General features: G+C 37.4%; 1 protein-coding gene across 4 annotated transcripts in view; it reads left to right on the top strand.

Annotated features, from left to right (window-relative positions):
- LOC136876461 (RNA-binding protein 45) overlaps positions 1-26060 on the top strand; it is a 279414-nt gene that overhangs the window by 38996 nt on the left and 214358 nt on the right. For all 4 annotated transcript variants that reach the window (XR_010860594.2, XR_010860595.2, XM_067150447.2 and 1 more), the window contains exon 4: positions 9776-9942. Coding sequence is in view for 2 of the 4 variants with exons in the window: in XM_067150447.2 (XP_067006548.1) it covers positions 9776-9942 (167 nt within the window). In the remaining 2 variants the exon portion in view is untranslated. The remainder of the gene's footprint in view (positions 1-9775; positions 9943-26060) is intronic.

The following is a 26060-nucleotide window of genomic DNA, read 5'->3' as shown; positions in this document are numbered from 1 at the left end:
GTTGTCATTTCATTTCGTCTCATTTCGTACCATTAGGGGCCGATGACCTCGATGTTAGGCCCCTTTAAACAACAAACATCAATCATCAATCATTATCACGAGATGTAAAATATAGTGAAACGAAACAGCATAAATTAATTTTTATCACATAGCCTATATCATGGTTGCAATATTTTGATACCGTTATGTATACATAGTATTAGCATGTCCGGCTCCTTGGCTAAATGGTTAGCGCATGTTGGCCTTCGGTGGCGAGGGGTCTCCATCGGGTCGGGGATTTTAACTTTCCATGGTTAATTCCAATGGTTTGGGGTTGTGTGCATGTGCCGACTTACACATTAAGATTCAACTAACATAGGGCTGCATTTTCATAAGAGCGTAGATCGCCTATCATGGGACACCTCCCTTTGGAGGCCACACACTATTATTATTATTGTTGTTAAATTATTATTTTTACATGACGAAAAATGCCCAAATACAGTACCCATATTTTATTATATTGCTTTCCCCCTATTTTTTATGTCGCATGCATTTATCATTCCCCCCCTCCCCCTTGAAAAACGATGCATCGAGGTTTTACTATATCTAATTTTTTGTATCCTGAAAAAATCCTACACACAATGCAAATCAGTATGAAACAGCAATCAGTTTGTTCAAAATTTGCTTATTTTCCAGACGATTTCCATACTATGGCTTACTCGTTAGTTATTTTTCTAATTCTGATACTGTGTGAACCTTTACGTTCATTTCATCATAAACATTGCAATAGTATCACTCCAGAGGCTGTAAAAGAAATTTGGAGGTTCGTCTCCTTGATTGTTTTTGAAAGAAGCCGCAGCGCTCATAGATAATGTACAATTAGGGAGCTTCAAGCTCAAGGTTGTTAATCAATTGTTTAATTGTTATTCGACATTCTAAAATTGTTCCCGTATCTTATGACCTTTTGTACCTGAATTATAAAGTTTGTGTTCGAAAAAAAAACCCAAAAGATAACCTAGAAAAGAAATATAACACTAATTTAAAAGTTATTAATTCTTCTTTTGACCGTATTATATAGACCCATTCAGGCCCGCACCTTCTTTCACTTCTGTCCACCCCGTTATCCGCGTAACAAAAATAATGTACGGTGGCAATTTTCTTCCATCTGCGGTTATTGCTAGCATGACAGTGCACCACTGTTTTTCACACCCAGTTGTACGTACAAGCAGGCTAGATTCTTCCTTCTTGTTGATGGTGGTGTTGCATCATCCGTCCATATTGAAAGTATTAGTATAAATAACACTTGTATGTTTTTATTGTTCTCCCACCTATTCAATACAATACAATCTTAAAAGTTAGAACTTTGTCCTTATCAAAATGTTAACATAAAATTAATACATTGGATGGTACATGTTTTGCCTATCAATAATAGGCATCATCAGCCATTTTTTACCTTCGAAATAGATCAGGTACCTGATTGGGAATGTCTTACAAATTCTGTTAAAAACTATGTCTTGTAAAATGGAGTAGAGATCGTTAAACAACTATTACAATATAAAATGTGGTATACTATTACTTAACAATATTTGTGTTAATATTTGAGTCTAAAGACATGACAATTATTTGAAGATTACAACATAGGTAATTGGATCTTGATGTTAAATGATGTTACAATAAAGATAAAAATCAGAAAGTACATTCCATTTAAGTGTCAAAAGGCATGTAGTTAAAAACTTGAGGAAAGTTGAGCATAGGTAATGGTAGTTGTTTCTTGAAGTTAATAAGTATTGGTTTTCATTTATATGCTGCACCCTTCCCGCGTCCAGGTACGACTTGAAAGAAAATTCATGATTCATATCAATAGCACAATAACATTGAAGTTAAAACTCAAATATTTCCTTAAAAATTGATTAATTTTCAATCTTTGCAATCTGAATTTGTTATTTAATTCATTCATTGGCGTAGAAATGTTTTCTGATGATTGACGGGCTAAGGTTACTATCCCTATTGCCTACCAAAATCTAGGCTCCTAACATCCTAGCCTCTCATCTAAAATATTAAGTAAATTATTAATCTCCACTCAAGAATATAGAAATAACCTACAACACATTTCTAACTAAATAATTCTTAATTCGCTACTATATGGCTCAATATGCATACACTCACTCACTAGGCTCATATTTATTATATCAAGCTTGTCCAAGTGACCCAGCAAATATTTTCATCAGGATATCCCGATATATTTAATCTACGTTGTTCATGATGGCTATATCGACTTAATATATCTCTTACTGTATACATATTACGAGAATGTCATGTTACAAATATATTAACATCAACAGCTGTATTTGACATTATGGTAGCCCTTTATTCTTAACTAAACACATATATCCACCATTCATACCTTGTATTATGTTATTCCCACGACGTGTATCCTTCATTGTGCTTGCATTACTTATTTGATCCTTCTATGAATATCTCAACATTTACCGACCATATTTACATCTTATTACCACCTAAATTCACATTACCTTTCTCAAATTACTTCACGTAACTTCATTCTCTACTATTTAATCTTCAATCAATTCAATATCATTATTATCAATATCACATTTCATATCTCATAACCTCTTCCTACGTAAATACATTTATTAAGACGTATTGTTCCTCTTTGCATTGTACTTCCTTATATGGATCAATTATCTTCTCGTATATCGATGCTTAACCTTAATATTTCATTGATGCATCTAGTGACGTTATTTGACAAGGAATAACTCGTATATACAGTATATCTCACTTCTTCTCATATCACCCATTTGTGACGTAATCTTAACCTGAATGGCTTCACGATATCAATAAATAGTGTTTAACATACGCAAATACTCATATTAAACTGTTCGACAGTCTACCTTTCTTCTCGTAATCTTAATTACTATGATTATCCACTTGGTTTATGCATAATCATTTCCTTCGATATGTCAATCTAGTTGCATGCTGACTTAATGTAATATCAACAAACTATATGTATTCACATATCACTTCACTGTATCACTTGCACTTCTAAGTATCTCACACTTATAGTAATCTATAATATATGCATATGCCTAGCTAAATTAAGAATTGCCGGGCTGAGTGGCTCAGACAGTTAAGGCGCTGGCCTTCTAACCCCAACTTGGCAGGTTCGATCCTGGCTCAGTCCGGTGATATTTGAAGGTGCTCAAATATGACAGCCCCGTGTCGGTAGATTTAGTGGCACGTAAAAGAACTCCTGCGTGACTAAATTCTGGCACCTAGGCGTCTCCAAAGACCTTAAAAAAAGTAGTTAGTGGGAACGTAAAACAAATAACATTATTATTATTATTATTATTATTATTATTATTATTATTATTATTATTAAATTAAGAATTAATATGTTTATAGTAAGACTTAGCTCGTCATTCATCAAGTAAGCCGATTGTAGCTTTCTTTCTCCGTCACATCGCTGGTCACAACTGGCCACGGTCAGCAGTTCGGCTGGAGTCCTCTCTCATCAGGTCTGGTCTAATGGCTGGATCATCTCTCCCTCCAGGTTGGTCCATCTCGAGTTCAGCAAGACATCATCTTTTTCATACTGCAGCTGTCAATATCATCAAACAAATTTGACAAGTACCTGTTCATTTTTGAAGATTTCTTAAAATAATATTTTCCTCTAAAGTATTCTATTATTTTTCTTTGTGCTATGGTCGATCAGTTATCTATATCTGCTTTGTATCTGCGGTCTTGTCTTCAAAGTATCTCCTTATTTTAAATTATTTATCTTCTAAAAACTTAATTATTCCGTAATTCTTCTTCTCAAGGAATGATTTTTGTGTATCTTTCTCTTCTTTCAACACTTCTAGATAATGAGCTCCGATGTGTTGCTATATTGCGTATCGGCTCTACTAGCGAACGTATTTAAATAAAATACTTGTATTTTACGCCTTTGTTATACTTTTTACTGTACTATAGCAAGTATTTTGCCGTATTTTCTTATTTAGGAGCAGTAATACTTCCGAAATTCCAATATAATCGTAAGTATTCCTCTTTTCCGATGTAGTAGTAACGACTTGCTTCCTATTGTCTTCAGCTCAATTTTGTAAGTGAGAATATTAATAATATATAATATTTTACTTTTTTTTTTTTTTTAACAATTCATCTGATATTGCTCTATTCTTCACAGTCTTTTAAAAGTGTATGTTCCAAGTTAGTCATGGCCTCCTAACATACTTATATCTTGAAATTCTCTTGTATACAATCTTGGCCTGTGTGGTCCATACATTTACTTGATGCCATTTTGTAATACATCTGAAAATGCAATGGGCACAATGCTTATTTATTTTGAAGAATTTTCATATGGCCTGGTTCTTTTTAAGATGATATTACTTGGAATGCTGATGCCGTAGGCTATATTGAAGTTTGTGTAGACGTCATTTGGCCGTCTTTTTTAATGAAGTATTTGTGGGAAGAGTTTGTGATAGGTGTGGCTCTTTGTTGTTGAACGTGTTGAGGTGAGCGTACTAGTTGAAAGGGAATGTTGTTGTCAATCGGTGGGTAGCCAAGTGTGTGATGAAATTCCCTTTGACCGCTGAGATGTTAACTTATGTTGAGGGCTTCAGAGCAACTCTTCCCACAAATACTACATTAAAGAAGATGGCCAAATGACGTCTACTCAAACTTCAATATAGCCTATGGCACCAGCATTCCAACTACAGTAGAAGTCCGTTATAGCGAGAATTCATAACAGCGAAAAATGTACTCGCTATAACGGATTGTCGTTATATCCAATTTTTGCATAAAAGTCGGAAAAACCCCCATACACATTAAAATTGGTATGAAACAGCAATCGTTCAAAACTTCCGTTTCCGCAGATGATATCCACACTACGGCTTACTTGTTTATTTTTCGTAATCCAATACTACGTGAAAGTGTATGTTTAATTTCGTTCTGAAAAAAATATAGTACCGTATTTCTCTGAACCCAAGATGAACCCCACTTTTTCCTTCAAAAATTTAAAATCAGTCTCAAAACGAACTTCGTAAAATCATATGAATGCCTTGTACAGTAGGCCTGCGCATTTTAGACTACTTTTAGACGCCAAACATTTGATTTTCGTCATGCCGTATTTCTTTCTTTTTGCGGCTGCACAATTATTCTTTATTTCCGCGGGTTTAAGGACCATTAACTTAACATTGGCATCATAATACCGAAGAGAACCCGTTGAAAATTTGCTTGCAACACATATTCCGAATTCTCCGAATCCAAGATGAACCCCACTTTTTCCTTAAAAAAATACGCGTGTAGAAAAATAACCTCCTTGCAAAAATTTACATGTAAATAGCATTTCCGAAATTTAACTAGATGCGAGAAAATATGAAATATCCTCTGAAATCAGTGATGTACTCTGCCATATCTTGAGGTGTATCACATTCTTACTTAATTTCTTACATTAAAATTAAGATATCGTTTACTTCAGTATTTTTAACGACTTAACAACTGCTATCAGCCACATTATTTATGCCTCTACAATACAACTATCCATCAGGAAATTATTCTTGCTGTCTATAAAACTCTTACTCAGCGTCAGATATAACCGGCTACCGCTACAAGCACGTCTCGCTTGCCGGGTTCGGCCAAATTCAGCGGGTAGCGATGTATAGGCCTAATCGCGGACGTTGAAAGTCAACGAATGAGTTTATTGCGCCACGATATGGCCATTCTGCCCTTACGTTTTTCGTGCACATATTTCACAATTTTAATCTTAGACTTCTTTAAAGCGTCCTTGTTGTGGACCACTGAATGCATTTTTTGTACAGTACGCATTTTTTAGCTCTTAGGCCTATGCCATATTTTCTTGCGGCTGCACAATTATTCTACATTTCGAAGTGTTTAATAACCATTAACTTAAAATTGGCATCATAATATCGACTAGAACCTGTTGAAAATTTGCTGGCAATACCTTTTCCACGTATCTTTACAATATGACTATCCATCACGAAAATATTCCTTCTGTCTATAAAACTTAATTTTACTAAGTGTCAAGTACAATAGAAGCATTATAACTCTGCCACTGAGTAGCCATGGCTTTTCTTAGAATTCGAAGGGTCGCATGTTTTGATGCCATTCTGAAGATTTGAGAAACACACAGGCACTGTACAAGCGGTTGTCGCGGCTAGCAATGCATAGTAAAGAGGCGGTCATTTATTGTCAAAGAGTTCTGTGCGCGTGTGAAAAGAAGCGTGGTTACCGCGGTAGTTGCCAGTGGTATCCATTAACTTTCTGTTAGGCCGCGAATGCAACAACGCTTGAGTTTTCGCATGGGATTCTGAGGGAAAAAAGTCTTGGATTCGGAGAAATACGGTATCACTCCAGAGACTTGTGTGGCAAACACCTCAGCTTTCTTCTTCAACAGCGTCACCTAACCTAACCGTATATGTATCATGAAAACATATTTAAACGCATGTAGAGAAATAACCTCCTCGCAAAAAATTTACATGTAAATAGCATTTCCGAAATTTAACTAGACGCGAGAAGATATGAAATATCCTCTGAAATCAGTGATGTACTCTGCCATATCTTGAGGTGTATCACATTCTTAGTACTTATTTCCATATATAACATTAAAATTAAGATATCGTGTACTTCAGTCATTACTTTTAACCAGTTAACAACTGCTATCGGCCATGTTATTTACACAATTATTACAAAAACTGTTATCCTCTTTCATTTCGAATTTTCTTTAGAGAACAGCAGTCCAAGGGTATTACTAATCAACTCCAACATCGCCTTTGAATGTCAGCGAGAGAGCTTGCAAATGCACAAAGTGAGAAAACTATACCGTACCGAAGATGATCGATCGCATTTTGTTGCAAACGTTTCAGCTTTCTTATTCAAACAGCATCACGTATCCTAACTTAACCATACTATACGTATGATGAAAACACACTTCAAGCGCCAGTAGAGAAATTATAACCTTCCCGCTATAAATTTTCATAATAGCCTTTCCGTAATTTAACCAGACGCGACAAAATATAAACTAACCTCTGAAATCAATGAAGCATTCTGCCATATCCCAAGGTGTATCCCATTCTTAATTGCAGTATTTAGCCTCAAAATTGAGTGGTTGTTTAGTCAGCCTTAATTTTTAACGAGTTAACAACCATTATCGGACACGTTATTTATGCATTTATTACGAGAACGTGTTATCCTCTTTCATTTCGAATTTTCTTAAGAGAACAGCAGTCGAAGGGTATTACTAATCAACTCCAACATCGCCTTCGAATTACGACGAGAGAACTCGCTACTGCACATAGCGAGGAAACGTTGTCGAAAGTAATCGATCGCGTGCAATATCATCGCTGGGGTGCATAAATATCGGTAACGGAAAAAATCGGCACGCTTAATCGCTCGTAATAACGGATGCGTCAGTAATATGGTTCTCGCTGTAACCGAAGGACGATACACAGTTTAATATAGGAATTTTGGAGGGACAGGAAAAAGTCGTCGCTATAACGGAGTTCTCGTTATATGCCGTACTCGCTATAGCGGACTTCTACTGTAATATCATCTTAAGAAGAACCAGGCCATATGAAAATTCTTCAAAATTTATAAGCATTTAAATGAAAACCAATACTTATTAACTTCAAGAACCAACGACCATTACCAATGCTCAACTTCCCTTAAGTTTTTAACTACACGTCTTTTGACGATTAAATGGAATGTACTTTCTGATTTTTATCTTTATTGTAACATCTTTTAATATCTAAAACCAATTACCTATGTTGTAATCTTCAAATAATTGTCGTGTCTTTAGACTCAAATATTAACACAAATATTGTTAAGTAATAGTATACCACATTTTATATTGTAACAGTTGTTTAACAATCTCTAATCCATTTTACAAGACATAGTTTTTAACAGTATTCATAAGTCATTCCCAATCAGGTACCTGATCTATTTCTAAGGTAAAAAGGTAAAAAATGGCTGATGATGCTTACTATTGATAGGCGAAACATGTACCATCCAATGTATTAATTTTATGTTAACATTTTGATAAGGACAAAGTCCTAACTTTTAAAATTGTAAAGGACAAAGTCCTAACTTTTAAAATTGTATTGTATTGAATAGGTGGGAGAACATTAAAAACATACAAGTGTTCTTTATGTCGAAGATTTTCAGGGTTTGATCTGCAGCCAATTTGAGATGAAAGGTAATTGTTTTTCTTCCACTTTTTTATCACATGGCAATGAAAAACTACGATTTTGTCGCTGAAATTGCGTGAATGTCAAGTACATGTACCGTAACAGCAATTGGTATAGTCCCAATATTTAATGTAGGCATGTCAACGAAATGCTCATACTTTATTTTGTGTATGTACCGTATGGCTTTATGATGTCAGAAATTAATGCGAGTTATGTAACTGTTTATTTAAATGATAAATCCTCATTATTGTCAGCATGTCTGTTAAGTCATCAGCCCAGAGGCTGGTTGGATCCTCAGATAGCACCACCAAAGGCTATGCAGTTATAGGAAAACCACAAAAACCAATGGTAGTACCTAAATGAGGCGTACTAGGCAAGACGAGGAGTGAGGTAGTTTGCCATTGCTTTCCTCACTGGGCTATACAGTGCTATTGTAGCACAACTAACCATATGAGCAATACCTTTCATGACACTGACACACTGGTTGTGCTCTGAATGTCATTACTCAGCACCGCCCATACCCCAGCAGCTTTCATATTGTCACAGCCATGGATGAGACTGGGACTTCAGTGGAAGCTACACTTTGCTCTGACCTGTGCCAAAAGATGGAAGCAAAAGTACTATATCCATCAAGAACTGACAGCAGGCAGATGTCAGCATAATTGCATTAATTACATTGGAGTTTAAATGTCACATAATGTTGTGCTTGAGTGATGCATAGATTAGCATGGAATTCCATGCGAGCACTCGATTCCGCATGACGTCATTAACCCATATGCCACTCCACAGTAACCAAGTGGTAAGTCCCGGTGTTACATGATTATGAAGGAGCAGTAGAACACTAGAAGTTCAAAATACTCTGTTATGTCTTTTTTTTGTGATAATAACACTAAAATATAGTTCAATTTTGCAATTAATGTTTACCTTCTGATATTATTGTCACTGCCCCGAGGGGAATAAATGGAAATGTTATATGCTCTCTTTTTACATAGTATTCCCCACCCAGCTGACGAAAATTTCTGGGGAGAACACTGGGGTTCATTGTTCTAAGCATGTGTGAGCATTGACTTATTCATCATATCATTTATTAGTAGCCAGTATATTATGTTGCGCCTCTATTTGGTCCTTTCACTGCGCTCATGCCACCTCGCTCCATTGTAATCAGTTAAGGTGAAATATAATTCTGTTTGTAATGTTTCAGTAATTCAGCATGATTTGCCCATGTGTCATATGTCATGATTAAGCTGAAACGTATTTTAATGATTTTAAATGTTTATCCTGTTGTATCAGACTTTCTTAAACTTTTTTATTGCATTTTTTTATGTTGTTCAATTTGATGACATTCAACAAAAACGAGTTTTCCCAGTTGTGTATTTGTACTGGCAAATCGGTGAATAAGGAAACAAAAGCAGTGCTTTGGAATTCTTCATGTCTATTTATGAATGCAGAAGTATTATACCTTCTGTAAGGTTATAAAGTTTCTGGATGTTTGTAACTGTGATTGCTTTTCTTCCCTTTCTTGCCTTTCTTCTTGTTCCACCACTTCATTTTTTTTTTTTCAAGATCTGTTCTTGTTTCAGAGTGTCTCATGCAGCTAAAGCGTTTGAAGGCTGTGATCGTAGTTTCAAGGCAGTATTTGCTGAACCTAAAAAGCCGAAGACATCATTTGATTCTTTTGATCGTTACAGTGGACCACCTGTCCCGTCTATTCCTTACGATGCTCCTCCATTCTCTCCTTTTGGTTCAAGTAAGTAAAGTCTAAGTGAAGTATAATAGTAATTTGATGACCTATTTTGCTGTACAAACTTCATTTTTTCAATTAAGAATTCATTTAGGAAATGGAAATTACCATCTTCAAAAAGTTATTTAAGCCTTCAAGTCGGTAATAAAAGTTGGGCAAGTTTTACCCTATAGCGGTAATAAATTTTAGAAAAATATCACAATTTTACAGAGTGTCGCAAACATTGATATAACTTCTAAACGACTTGGCTGATTTTGTTCAAATTATGTTGATAAGCAGTTTATATCATGCAGATGTAGTATCTACATACAAAAAGGTGGCATCTTACATGCAGAGTAAAAAAATGCCTAATTAACTTCATAGAAATCCTTTAGGTATGGAATGTTTTGAAGCATGTTTCAAAACTCAGTCGAACTTGACAATCAGGACACCAGTAGATGTTCTCCTTTCTCATGTTGTTCCTAGTACAAACCACACACCTCCTCCGGGGTTTTGCCTTCTGCTCCGTTGGAGGGATTTTCTCAGTGAAGTGCCTCTTGAGGAGTCTTTTTGGTGGAGGATTGATTGAAGGTCTGCCAGGAGATGGAGTTTTGGGAATTTGTAGCTGGTAGGTCAGAAGGAGGGCCTTCACTAAATCTAGCCTGTACATTGGATGGTCTACATGGGAATTCTGTGAATGGTAAATTATGTAGTCATTGTGCACTGCTACGTTTAGGAGTCGCATGAAAACCACTTAGTGCGCCTCTTTCTCTCTAGCAAGTATGGCTGTAATTTTTGATTTTTCAGATCTATGCCTCCCATAGCCTTGTTGTAAACAACAACAGACTTCGGCTTCAGTTTTACAATTCCTTTTTCTACTGTTTTTGTTGCAGTTGATTCATACTCAGTGCCATGTACTGTGGAAATCATGGCTACATCCCTTTTGTCTTTCCATTTCAGCACCACAACATTGTTGGAATGTGCAGCAAGACACTGCCCTCTCTTCATATTTAACCTCAAGATCCCTACAAAATTAGTGCCGTGATTTAGCAGCAATAAGCTAAAAATGGAGAATTGTAGTAGTCGTTCACTCAGAAGTTGAGTGACAAGTTTTACTACAATTTTAGTGCTCTTGAAATTGTCCTCAGCAGAAATTGATGTTTCTACATCACTGCGAGCACCAGTGTAGACAATGAAATGCGATAAATAGCCAGTGTTTGACTCGCAGAGCTCAAACGTTTTGATGCCAAATTTTGCTGCTTTCAAAGGAATGCGCTGCTTGAAACGTAATCTACGTTTCCACAACGTAAGGGACTCATCGATACTAATATACTCTCCTGGCAGGTACGAAGTTTGGAATCGTAAATTTAGCATGTCAATGATTTGTGCAATTTTGAAAAGTTTAAGTGGACCTGTGAATGTGGCTTTTGCACTATTGTCAACAAAATGAAGAAATTACAAGATTAGTTTAAATCTATCCAGTGTCGTAGTCCGAGGGAAAATTGAGGTTTCAAGAAAGGGATCCCTCCTTAAATATGATTTGAGCGTTGGCTTCTGAATTATACCCATATGCATAAACAAGCCGAGAAATAGGTACATTTCTTCCCTAGTCACTTCTTTCCACTATCTCATTTGCACTCTTTTATTCAAGGGACTGCATTCCTGAATCTTTTGTTTTGCATACCTGTTAGTCTCTTAGTTTCACTAGTTGGGCCACACTTACCTGTGAAAGAGATTTTTATTGGAATAAAATTAGAATCAACAGTGTCCATGATCACTCGGGTGAACATTCACTTATATTACTGACATTGTTTACATCACACGTAATTTCCTGCTGTGCATAATAGTCATCACTAACACTTTCATATCACTCAGATCATTCTCATCACTACTTTCACCTAATATGCATTTGAGAACTGCATTAGATAAATACAAACCATGTGAGGACACTGCTATGTTGTTTACACTGATCAACTTTGATGAAACAGATTCTTTTCACACAAACACAATGCCGCATTACGGTAGAAGATGCTCGCCTTGCATAGAATGATACCCTGTGCTGCGTGCCGTGCTTAAAGTTCACCTTGACATCCAACAGATGGCATGCAGATGTACATCTAAAACATCGCTAGCCATGTCCGTACAGTTATACGTGAAAGCGCTCCTGGCTTATGTTTTGTAGGTCTTTACGCATACACGTCGATCCGTCTTGAGCGGTTAATATACAGGTAATTGTAGATCAATTTTATCACAGAAATTACTTTCTTGGTACACTCATCTACATAACTTGTAATGAAAATGCAGTCTGGGAGATTTATCTAGTATAACATGTACCCTCTTCGGAGGCAGCCCTACCCAGGGAATGGCGCCCCTGCCTATGTGAGTCCCAGGGCACACTGACCCGGTGTGTAACATCTGGTATGGGTCCCAGCTCAGGGTTATAGTGAAGACCTCAATGGCATCTACGGCGGAGAAGGTGGACTTCGGTGCGGCGGAGATGGCGGAAGGGGCATACCCGTAGCGTCTGTACTCCAGAGGAGCGGGTACGAAAGGCGTCTGTCTCCATGTTAGGGCCGGCCTAATTTTGAACCTGGCAGTAGGTATAAAATGCCTTTGGGTGTGGCGAGCCCATCGTAACAATAGCCTATATGGACAAAGCAGATATGGTGCCTTGGAAAAGGTTAGGGCGTCCCCTGCTAAAAGCGACGCACAGCTCTTCAGGTGCTGGGGGAACTGTGGAAAATGGGCAGCCAGCACCAAACTACATCAAAATTGCAACAGTAAATGTACTGACACTGATGGGAAAGACAGAAGAACTGGTTGACTTCATGACAGAAAAAGATATAGCCATACTTGGACTGTGCGAGACCAAGAAGAGGGGTACAGAGGAGATCCCTCTGAGAGAAGGATACAGGCTGTATTACAGCGGAGGACCTGAAGCAAAAAATGGAGTGGCCATCATATTTAGAAGAGAAATCCAAAATATGTAGAATATACAAAGTACGTCAGCGATGGGATGATGACGATGGTGATGAGACTCCAGTTTGAAAATGGTGTGAAAGATCTATTTCAGTTGTATGCCCCACAAACTGGTTGCATAGATGAACATCTAGAGGACTTCTTAGAGGAGGTGGAGAGACAGATAGAAGATAGGGAAGTACTATTGATGGGAGATCTAAATGCACAAGTTGGAATGGAAAGACAAGGAAAGGAAGATGTTGTAGGGCCCTTTGGATATGGAAATGTAAATCCAGAAGGTGAGTTGTTGGTGGATTTTTCCATGAGGAATCAAATGATTGTTGGAAACACCTGGTTTAGGAAGAAGAACAGTCAGAAGATTACAGGGTATGGTTGGGGAGACAGACGAACAAAGACCATGATTGATTATATAATCACAGAGAAAGAACACCGGAAGAACCTGGTAGATGTAACAGCTATGCCTGAAGAAGCCTTTGGTGGAGATCATAGAGTTGTGATAGGAAAATTGAAAGTTGGAAAGATTGAAAAACCCCAATTAAGAAGAGAGAAAAGAATTAAAGTATGGAAGTTGAAGGAGAAAAGCATACAAGAAGAATTTCAAAGGGAAATAATACCCTTGGTACCCAGGACAGAGGTGGGGAATGTTGAAGAGGAATGGAAAAGATTTAAGGAAGCACTGGTTGGACGTGCAGAAAAGGTGTATGGTAGAACATCAGGAAATGTGAAAGACAAAGAAACACACTGGTGGAATGATAGGGTAAAGATTAAAGTGAAGGAAAAGAAAATGGCATGGAAAGCATGGAAAACATCTAAGACTGAAGAAAGTAGAAGAAAATATGTGGAGGCAAAGAATTTGGCCAAGAAAGTAGTGGAGGAGAAAAGAGGAAAAGCTGGGCCTTATTCACACAGAAATTGAGAGATGATACGCAGGGCAGCAAGAAATTACTGTATGGTATCTTAAGAAACAAAAAGAGAGATCAAGTAAACACCAGATTTGTGAAGGATGAAGGTGGCATAATTTTAACAAAGCCAGAAGAAATAAAAAATAGATGGAGAGAATATTTTCAGAAGCTGCTAAACATAAGAACGGATGACAGTCATTCAGTGGACGACCAGGAAAGGCAATTAGTTGATGAAGAAATGGATAAAGACATTACAATGAATGAAATTGAAATGGCAGTAAGAAAGATGAAGAATAGAAAAACCGCTGGAATAGATGAAATTTCAGTGGAGATATAAAGGCAGCTGGAGCTGTAGGCCTGCAGTGGACATATCGGGTTCTCAGGAATGTCTGAGAGAATAAGGAGGTCCCTGAGGATTGGCAAAAAGGAATAATCATCCCAATTTTCAAGAAAGGTGATAAGAAAGTTTTGAAGAACTACAGGGGAATTACTCTAATATCCCATGTTGCTAAGATAATGGAAAGGATACTGGAAAGTAGAATAAGGTTGAGGGTTGAGAATCAGATACAGGAAAATCAGTTTGGATACAGAAGTGGAAGGTCAACAATAGAGCCCATTTTCATTATGAGACAACTAATGGAAAAGCATTGGGAGTACAGGAATGATATGGTGATGACATTCATTGACATTGAAAAGGCACATGACAGTGTCCCCAGGACAAAAGTTTGAGACAGTCTGGTGCAAAAAGGAATTGGACAGGGATTAATAAAAATGATCGTTGCATTGTATAAGGAATGTTGTAGTTGCGTGCAAACACAAGTTGGTTCAAAATAACTAGTGGGCTGAGACAGGGAAGTGTTCTATCAACAATCCTGTTTACAATAGTAATGGATGACATCATGAGAACAGCAAAAGCAGCATATGAAGGAAGAGAAATGAACATGATGTTATTTGCAGATGATATTGTGATTTGGGGAGATGACGACAGGAAGGTTCAAGAACAGTTGAATGTGGTGAATGGGAAGATCGAAGAATGTGGATTGAAAATAAGTGTAGAAAAGAGTAAAACTCTTGTTATGACTAGAGGGGAGAAAGAAAGGAAAGGTCAGATCAGACTTGCAGACAAGTCCCTGGAAGTAGTGGAAACGTTTAAATACCTGGGGAGTGAATTAATGGAGAATGCTCGACTGGATGCTGAGATTAATGAAAGGATTCAAGCTGGATGTTGTTTCTATCATAGTGTAAGAAACATGTTATGGGACAAAGATGTGCCAATGGAAGGAAAGGATACTATGTACAAGATGTATTACGTACCCATAACAACTTATGGAGCAGAAACTTGGACAATGACAAAGAAGGATGAGAGTCGAATACAGGCAGCCGAAATGAAGTTCTTGAGGAGTATGATACAGAAGAGTAGAAAAGACAAAATAAGGAATGAGAAAATCCGGGAAGAAATTGGAGTGGAAAAAATGAATGATAGAATAGAGAAGAGCCAACTAAGATGGTTTGGGCACATAAAGTGAATGAGCGACGAAAGAATGCCAAAAAAGGTAATGGAAATGCAAATCCAAGGAAGTAGAGGCCGTGGATGACCACGATTGAGATGGAAGGATACCATCCAACGCAGCATTATAGAAAGAAACCTGGACTGGGACACAGTGTTGGAGGAGGAGTGGTGGAAAGACCGAAGAAAGTGGAGAGTAACCATATTTGCCCCTACCCGGCTACAGCTGGGTAGAGGGAAATGATGATGATGAACATGTACTAAGCTACATTACTTTAGATTACACAACTAGCCATATATAATAGTCATTCACCAATGTATTTAATCATAAATTAGACTAATTAAATGTTAGAATAGCTATCTTGTGTATGTAGTATTTAAGATCAAACAGCTAGCATTCTATAGTGTTGCAAGGGGTTAGTGCATTGTGCGAAAGTTGTGTACATGGTATATTTTGGTATGGGAAAGTGACCTAGCACTGTACTTAATTGATGACTCATTGGCAGCTATGAACTCTGTGCTCAACTTAGGCCCTTATTAGCCAACGTCAGTTACTTTTGCTTGGATATCATCATCATCTCGGATAACTCTTGCTTTTGTGTTTGCCACAGAATTTACTATCTTGGTTTACCAAAACTATGTTTTTGTTTCAATCTGAATTTCAACCTAAAGTTTTTCATACTGATGTACAGAAAACAAATGATTACTTGCTGCTGCCACTATCAAAATGTAAACAAGATTTTAGTTACGTTCGGTGTTTACAAATAATTGATCATAAAGGATGTCTGCTATTAATCAGAAACAAAGCAAGAAGCCTAATAAGACATTCCAAGAGAAGGAATTGTTAATGAATTTGGTGGCAGAAAGCATTAAACATCATGGAGAATATCATCATCATCAATGTCCCACTCCAGTCGCCCGGGCGTGGTTAACAAGTCTCCTCCACTCCTTTCTGCCCTTCGACATTTCCTGCTCCATTACTTCTGCCACATCCAATCCAGCTTCTTTAATATCCTTCCAAATCTGATCCATCCACCTTCTTCTTGGTCTTCCAACTGGTCTCTTTCCCTCAACTTCTCTTTCCAACTCCCTTCGTGCTACCCGTTCCTTTCCCATTCTTTTTTATGTCCAAACCATCTCAGTCTTGCTTTTTGTATCTTCTGTACTAATGGTTCTATATTTAGTTCTTCTCTGATTTTAATATTTTGGATTCTACCTCTTCTTGTCTTTTTAACCGATGTTCTTAAAAATTTCATTTCTACTTCTTGGATCTTACTATCTTGTCTCTTATTAGTGACCAGCTTTTCTAGTCTGTATATTACAGTTGGTATGAAATACTGTTCATATAATGTTAATTTCGTTCTCTTGGGTACTTTGTCATCCCATAAAAGCTCTCTGACTTGATGATAAAATGTTGTACCTTTACTTAGTCTGTTATTAGTTTCAGGGTTGATTTCATTACTTCGATTAATAATGCTACCCAGATATGTAAACTGTTCTGCATTCTTTAACCGTTCTCAGTCTATGTTCACTGGCCTTCTCTTTTTCTCTTTTTCACAGTGCATGACTACAGTTTTCTTTTTACTAATTACAGTACTAGAGCCCGGAAGTTAGGCAAAATGCCTTTTTTTATCTGACTGGATATATTGACGAATCAGATAGAGATAAATATATTTTCGTGCATTTAGGAAGTGTAGAGACAATTTTTATTTTGCCTTTTTTTTTGCCTATTTCCGTTGCCTATTTTAAGATTTAAAGCCCTTTTTGCCTTTTTTTATTCGTTATGCAATTTTTTGCGATTTACACATTTAAAAAAGCACACATTGAATTTCCGTACTTCGAAGACAAAAAAGGTTGCACAAATTAAATTACATATTGCCGTCACAAATATCTATTTAGAATATTGTTCCCTGTAAAGGCATTCGAAAGCTTATTTTCTCAACCCATTCATTTAACCTCTGTAAATAACAGAACCTTCATTAGTGAAAGGAATGCACAAGCATAATGAATACCAGGAAGGAGAGAGGATGAGGGAAGTACATCTCTTCTCCTTCCTCACACCGCTTTTGCTGTGACTATGCGTAATTACGTGGTATTCTCGATTTCGAAATGATACGATAATGCAGAGGAAGGGAGGAAATCACTTCTGTCTAACAGGTCAAACATAAAAGAAGCTGTTAGTCTACTGATGAACTTGTTAAAGGCAACTCGGGTGTTCGCACTGACTTATTAATTATGCCAAAATGTTCATCGTTGCGTGGTAAATTACAAGGCTATCTTCGCGAATTCGGTTTGGATACACTTTCTGCTGATGGAGCTATACTCTTTTGAAAAATCTGTGAAAAATCTATTAATCATGAAAAGAAGTACTTTATAACTCAACATTTTGCAACAACGAAACAGAAGTCTAGGTTAAATATTGTTGGCGCTAAGATCAATTTAATATCAACAGCAGTTACAACATCCAGCAGGCAATCTCAGTTTTCCCTGGATCTATGTAAAGCTTTCTTGGACTCTGGAATTCTGTTCTGGAAACTGTAAAATCAATCACTCAGGACGTTTCTGCAGAAGTACACTAAAGAAGAAGTTCCATCAGAATCCACATTAAGAAAAACGTATTTGAATATCACCTTTGAAGAGACCCTGCAGAGGATTTGTAGCAGAGTTGCAGAAAAGAAGATACGGATCTCCATTGATGAAACTACGGATGCAAAGGGACATTACATGGCCAACGTCATCATTGGAACTATGGAAGCAAAGCATACTGGCCTATTATCAGTATTTCCGTTGACGACAGAAGAGATGGAGAGAGCAAATGGTTGCACAGTGGCACATTTGTTCACAAATTCATTAATGTTACTCTGGCCGGATGGAATGCGGTATGAAGATGTCCTACTTTTTGTCACAGATGTTTACATGAAAAAAGCAGCTACTGCCTTGAGAGTACTCTTTCCTAAAATGCTCCACCTCACATGTCTAGCCCATGGACTGCACAAAATTGCTGAAGAGATAAGAAGTTTGTATCCTCACGTGAATAAGTTAGTTTCGAATACCAAGAAAATCTTCTTAAAATCACCCTCCCGAATTCGAGTTTTCAAGGACGTGGCACCAGAGCTCCCTTTACCTCCACAGCCAGTTCTCACCAGATGGGGAACCTGGATCTCAGCAGTCATATATTACAGCAACAATTTAGACAAAATACATGAGGTACTTCATACCCTATCAGTAGACGAAGTTGCTTCAGTTCGCGAGGTAAAAAAAAGTTGTTGGACCATGAAGAGCTCAGCAATGATCTGGCATTTATAACAGCACATTATAGTGTGATACCAGAAGCAATCTTGAAGATATAGAAGAGAGATGATTCGCTGGTATCATCTATGGCGATCTTCGAAGATGCAGTAAATCAACTGCTGCAAGCACCAGGAGAAAAAGGAAGCAGGGTTAGTGAAAAGTGTAAATGTGTTCTGAGTGCTAATGTGGACATTGAGAAAATGAACATTCGTGTTGTTCTGAAAGGTGAAAATTCTGTTTTAACTGACATGTGTCCTTCCGAAATAGCTTGTTTCAAATTTGCGCCAGTCACTTCAGTGGAAGTAGAACGTTCCTTTTCCATGATGAAAAACATTATTTCTGGCAAGTGTCTGTCTATGACAGTTGATACTTTGAAAAAGTACCTTGTTGTTCCTTGTAATCAAGGAGAGTAAGAGTAAGTACGCTAATTATGTGATAAATTGATAATAAAGAAATGAATGAGTACTTAAAATACATATTTTCATTAATAATGAGTGAGATTCCTCTTTGCTTTCACTCCTAATACATGCCTATTTTAATTACAGTACTGTCTATTTTCAGTATTTCAAGTGCCTTTTTGGCTGCCTACTTTAACCAAAAATAAATGCCTAACTTCTGGGCTCTACTAATTACCATTCCAAACTCCTTCAGATTTTCATTCCAAATGTCCAGTCTTCTTTGTACTTCCTTTTCTCCCTTTCCTCAAATCACCACATCATCTGAAAATACCAAAGCATTCACTTCGTCACTACTGATACTCTGTTTTACACGTTTTATGATTTCATCCATAAATATAACAAACAATAATAGTGAGAGAGCACTTCATTGCTTGAGACCTTTTTTTGTATAAAATGTTTCAGAATCACCACTCCCCCACTTGTACACTGCTTTTACTCTCATGACACAACATTTTTATCTTGATAGTGATTTGTTACATTCCTTTTCCGTAGGCATTCCCATACATGTTTTCTCTTAAGTGTATCATAAGCTTTTTCCTAATCCAAAAAATACGAAGATGATTTCCTTGTTCCTATCCAGATGTTTTTCGATTATCGTTAGCACTGTAAATATCAAGTCTATTGTTGATCTATTCGGTCTAAAGCCATATTGTTCTTCCTCTGTGTTTCTGTTATATCCCTCAGTCTTTTTTCTATGACTTTCTCCATTATTTTTAGCCCATGTGATAATAGGGTTATACCTCTATAATTTTCACTTTTCTTCCTATTTCCTTTTTTGAACCATGGTACAGTGCTTCCTTGTTGCCAATCTTCAGGTATCCTTTCATCCTTCCATATGGCATTGAGGGTTTGGTATAGCCATTGTAGTCCACTGCTTCCTGCTGCCTTAAACGTATCAGCATTGAATTCATCTTTTCCACTTCCTTTACCTTTGGTCATTGTTTTCACTGCTCTTCCAAGTTCCAACCATGTTATCGGGTTCTCTTTTTCTTCTCCATCTATTATTTCCATTTTCTTATCTCCTTCTTCCTCCGAGCAGTCATCCTTATTATAAAGTTTTTCAAAATATTTTGCCATGATCTTCTGAAGACCCTTTTCGTCATGTGCTATGGATCTATCTTCTCTCTCTAATGTCTTAATTTTTTCTTGATTTATTCCCTTCGATTTTATTACTCTGTATAATAGTTTCTGATTTCCTCGACTATCTTGCTCAATTTTGTTTGTAAACTCTTCCCAACATTTCTCCTTTTCTTCCTTGATACTCCTCTTGTAGTTTCAATCATTCGTATTCCACATGCACTCTTTCTATCTTATTCTCATCCCTCTGATTCGTTTTTTGCTTTTCCTTATCCATTTCTTTCTGCACCTTGTTCCTTTCTTTTTATTTCTTTTTTTATTTTGTCTGTCCACCACCATGTCTCCTTTCCCTTAACCTTTGCTTTTGTTTTCCCGCATACCTCAATTGCTGCTTCCACAAATATCTGTCTTAAATTGTCCCACTCTTCTTCTCTACGTCGTATTTCTGTGTTAGGCAACTTCCTTTTCATCCAATTCTGGAATGCCATTCTTTTAGCCTCCTCCTCCAATTCCCAAATCATGATCTTTGGTTTCTTATTCAGTACAATTTTAGGGATTTTTACTTGTTTTAATTCCACAATTAATAATCTATGATCACCTTCCATACTTTCACTGGGGATTATCTTTGTATTCATGATGTATCTTCCCATTCTCGGTCTGTTATTATGAAATCTATGAGATTTCCATACTGTCCATTCCAACTATATCGGCTGATCTTCCTATTTCCTTTTTTGAACAATGGTACAATGCTTCCTTGTTGCCAATCTTCAGGTATCCTTTCATCCTTCCATATGGCATTGAGCATACACCTGTACTATCTTCAGTAGTTTCTTGTTTACACGTATGTGCATTATTATAATTCTTTCATTTACATACTCAACTTCAGCTATTGGTTCAACATTCTGATTCACTATAAATCCCCTCTCCATTTCTTTTCTCTTTACTGTTACCCATTCAGTACAAGGCGTACCCCTTTCTTATTTTCTTCATTCCTTTCCCTTTCCATTTTACTTAATCCCAGGATATCGAGTTTTCATCTCTTCATTAGATCAGTCAGTTCATTTTCCTTCCCATTCATTGTTAAAATATTTATTGTTCCAAATCGGGTTTTGTTCTCTGATCTAACACTTACACGAACATCAGCATTACCATCTTACTGGGCAACTGTAGCCAGAGACTTGTCAATTCCATATCCATTTTTTAAACTTCCATCCAAGGTTTGTATTATAGTTGAAAGCAAGAACAAATTTACTCATCTGCTGACCTGCTAAGCATAACGCACCAAGCTTGATAGCTGCAGTCACTTAAGTGCGGCCAGTATCCGGTATTCGGGAGATAGTAGGTTCGAACCCCACTGTCGGCAGCCCTGAAAATGGTTTTCACACCAGGCAAATGCTGGGACTGTACCTTAATTAAGGCCACGGCCGCTTCCTTCCCACTCCTAGCCCTTTCCTGTCCCATCATCGCCATGAGACCTATCTGTGTTGGTGCGACGTAAAACAACTAGGAAAAAAAAAAGCCTAACGCATCTGAGGATTTTCTTTCAGGGTTTACTCCCTTAGCCTTTGAAGATCCCTCTTCTCCACAAGGCAGTGGTTTCCTCTTCTCATTTTTCCCAGAGAGGATGGGTTGCCTCATCCACCATGTTCGCCATTCTGAAGGTCTCCTTCTCTGCCTGAGATGCTGTTAAGGTCTTCACCCGTAACCTTGGGCGTGGGTTCCACGTTATACCTCGTGAGGCTAGGTCCCTGCCTGAACTTAGCTCTTCTTTACACCGGCCTACTGATGTGGAGGATACCCACCCCCGCAACGTGGATGCGCCTGACAAGAATTAATCAAGTGAAGGATAGGGAAGATGACCCTACCTCCCTTGAGCTGAGTTACTGGTTGTGTATGTTGCCACAACCAAACATCATAGAGAATAAGAAAACAAATTATAGCCTAGACATTGTTCATTTCACTCAAAATATAAGACAATATTCCTTAGTTCTTCATTAAAAAATCAGCTAGTCGTGTACCATTCAAGACATAAATTACAATCGGAATTCATTTTAGCCCTACCTATGTGTCGGGAATTCCAGGTTATGTTCGATCATGGATAACACTGACAGTCTTCTTCTTCCACTGCCATATCCTTATTGGATGTCGGCTGTCATCAGGGCGATTTGGTTCTTGTTTTCAGAAACTCGGAAAAGAGTGGGGGTACTGAACCCGTACCATTCTTGTAGATTCTGTAGGCGAGATATTCTCCTTCTTCCCCGACTTTTCTTTCATTCACTTTTGGCTTGTAAGATAAGCGGAAGGAATCTATATTTATCATTTCAAATGATATGGCCAAAGTACTTAGGTTTCTTCTTTTTGATGTTATACATGACAGGTTTCTTCTTTCTGATGTTACACATGACCTCTAACTTTTTGTTCAGGTGTTGGAGTACTTCAATGTCATGTATTTTTTCAACCCTTGATATTCTGAACAGGTGTTGGTAGCACCACATCTCAAAAGATTGAAGTTTTTCGATGGTGTTCTCTGTTAGGGTCCAAGTTATTGCATACAGTAGAAGTCCACTATAGCGAGTATGGCATATAACGAGAACTCTGTTATAGCGACAGTTTCTTTCTGTCCCTTCAAAATTCCTATATTAAACTGTGTATCGTCCTTCGGTTACAGCGAGAGCCCTATCACTGACGCATCCGTTATTATGAGCGATTAAGTGCACGCGATTTTTTCTGTTCCCGATATTTATCCACCCCAGCGATTAACTTGCATGCGATCGATTACCTTTGGTATCGTTTCCTCGCTGTGTCCACTAGTGAGTTCTCTCGTCGACATTCGAAGGCGATGTTGGAGTCGATTAGTAATACCCATCGACTGCTGTTCCGTAACGAAATTTGAAGTGAAAGAGAACATATTTTCGTAATAAATGCATAAATAACGTATCCAGTAACGGTTGTTAACTCGTTAAAAGTAAAGACTGACAAAACGACCGCTTAATTTTAAGGTTAAATACCGCAATTAAGTAATTATGGGATACAACTCGAGATATGGCAGAGTGCATAATTGATTTCAGAGGTTATTTTATATTTTCTCGCATCTGGTTAAATTATGGAAAAGCTATTATGAAAATTTATAGCGAGAAGATTATCATTTCTCTACTGGCGCTTGAAGTGTGTTTTCACCATACGAAGACTACAGTTAAGTTAGGTGACGCTGTTTGAATAAGAAAATTGAAACGTTTGCCACAAAATGCCATCGATCATCTTCAGTACGGTATAGTTTTTTCACTCTGTGAATTTACAAGCTCTCTCGTCGACATTCGATTAGTAATACCCGTTGACTGCTGTTCTCTAAAAAAATTCAAAATGAAAGAGGATAACATGTTTTTGTAATAAATGCGTAAATAACGTGGCCGATGGCAGTTGTTAACTCGTTAAAAATTAAGACTGAAGTAAATGATCTCTTGATTTTAATATTACATACGGAAATTAAGTAAGAATGTGATACACCTCAAGATACGGCAGAGTGCATCACTGATTTCAGAGGATAGTTCATATCTTCTCGCGACTAGTTAAATATTGGATAGGCTATTTACATGCACATTTTTAGCGAGGAGGTTATCATTTCTCTACATGCGTTTCAAATATGTTTTCATGATACATATACGGTTAAGTTAGGTGATGCCGTTTGAAGAAGAAAACTGAATTGCTTGCCACAGAAACCTCTGGAGTGATACCTCATTTCTCCGAATCCAAGACGAGGGTTTTTTCCCTCAGAATCTCATGCGAAAACTCATGAGTTGTCTTGCATTCGCGGCCTGGCAGTACATTAATGAATGCCACTGGCAACTAGCGCGCTAACTACGCTGCTGCTTTTTACCCACGTACACACAAAACTCGGTGACAATAAACGACTGCCTCTTTATTATACGTCGCTACCCGCAACAACCAGCTGTACAGTGCCTGTGTGTAACGTCACTGGATCTCGGGAAATAGTGAAGAGAGAATGACGTTCTATTAGCCTGTACAAAAACGTTTCTCAAATCTGCAGAATGGCATCAAAACATGCGAGCCTTGTAATTCTTAGAAAGGTCGGCTACTCAGTGCCAGGGTTATAACGCGTCTTGACGCTTAGAAAAATTAAGTTTTATAGACAGCAGGAATATATTCGTGATGGGTAGTCGTATTATAAAGATACGTGGATAAGGTATTAGGGCAAATTCTCAACGGGTTCTCGTCGATATTATGAAGCCTTTTTTAAGTTAATGGTTATTAAACACTCAGAAATGTGGAGTAATTGTGCAGCCGCAAGAAAATACGGCATAGGCCTAACTAAAGCCAATATTTGGAGTTAGCGTAAAGGCAAAGAGCTAAAAAATATGCGTACTGTACAAAAATGCATTCAGTGGTCCGCAACAAGGACGCTTTAAAGAAGTCGATGAAATTGTGAGGTATGTGCACGAAAAACGCGAGGGCAGAATGGCCATACCGTGGCACAATTAACTCGTTCATTGACTTTCAAAGTCTGCGATTAGGCCTATACATCGCTAGCCGGCAAGCGAGACGTGCATGTAGTGGTAGCCGGTTATATCTGATGCTGAGTAAAAGTAACAGTTTCATAGACAGCAAGAATAATTTCCTGATCGATCGTCATATGTAGAGACGCATTGCAGAGGAATTGCCGACAAATTTTCAGCGGGTTCTCTTCGGTATTATGATGCCAATTTTAAGTTAATGGTCGTTAAACCCGCGGAAACAAAGAATAATTTTGCAACCGCAAAAAAAAAAAAAAAAAAAAAAAAAAAAAAATACAGCATGACGAAAGCCTATGTTTGGCTTCTAAAAATGCGTAGGCCTACTGTACAACAGAGGAATTCATGTGATTCTACAAAGTACTTTTTGAGCCTGATTTAAATTTTTTGAAGGAAAATGGGGTGTTCGTCTTGGATTCGGAGAAATATGGTACTATATTTTTTCACAATTAAGTTAAACATACACTTTCACGTAGTATCGGATTTCGAAAAATAACAAACAAGTAAGCCGTAGTGTGGATATCATCCACGGAAATGCAAGTTTTGAACAAACTGATTGCCGTTTCATACCGATTTTTAATGTGTATGGGTTTTCTTCGAACTTTTATACAAAAACTGATATAACAACAATCCGCTATAGCGAGTAAATTTTTCGCTGTTATGAATTCTCGCTATAACGGACTTCTACTGTACTATAAAAATCATTTTTTGGTCCGTATTGACAAGGTATTATTGAAATGTTCAATAGATACCATTCCACCTATTCAGTACAACTTATAATCTTGTAGATTACATATGTTTTATTTCTCTTAATATTAAAACACGGGAGTTGTATCGTCTCGTCTGGAGACATCCGCAGCCCTAAAATCGTTAATATTAAAATGTAATACTAGACTGGCCGTTGAGTGTGTTCTCTGAAAAAAGTCCCTCTCACTTACTAGCACCTTAAAAACAATGTTGACTAAACATACACATTTAAATCTAAAACACTTATTAACCCTAGAACTGGCAACTGTCGAATATTTGACACTTTGGTCCTTGCTTTAGTGGCACTGTTGAATATTCGACATGTTTGTATTTCTTCTCGTGATTTCCTCATATCTTCAACAGATGTTGTGCCGGTGTATTCTTGTTGTTCTCAACGTCCACAGTAGCTGTGGGTTCAGTTTCATTCATATTTAGAACTTCTTTGGACGCAATTTCACAGAAATAAATGAGTGCAGTTTTCCGACGATCTGTTTGAGCACCATTTCTGTAGTGTTTGTAAACAAACATTCAAGAGCTCTGCTTTGCTGTTCTATTGCGTAGTTTTCCGTTCAGCACAAGTTATTTACTTCTGTATACATTATATATTGTTGTTTGATTCATTATATTACAATTTATTAAAATTTGTATCCACCTTATT

Source organism: Anabrus simplex, chromosome 6 (genome assembly GCF_040414725.1).
Source record: "Anabrus simplex isolate iqAnaSimp1 chromosome 6, ASM4041472v1, whole genome shotgun sequence".
NCBI lineage: Eukaryota > Metazoa > Arthropoda > Insecta > Orthoptera > Tettigoniidae > Anabrus > Anabrus simplex.
This window is presented reverse-complemented; position numbering and strand designations above follow the sequence as displayed.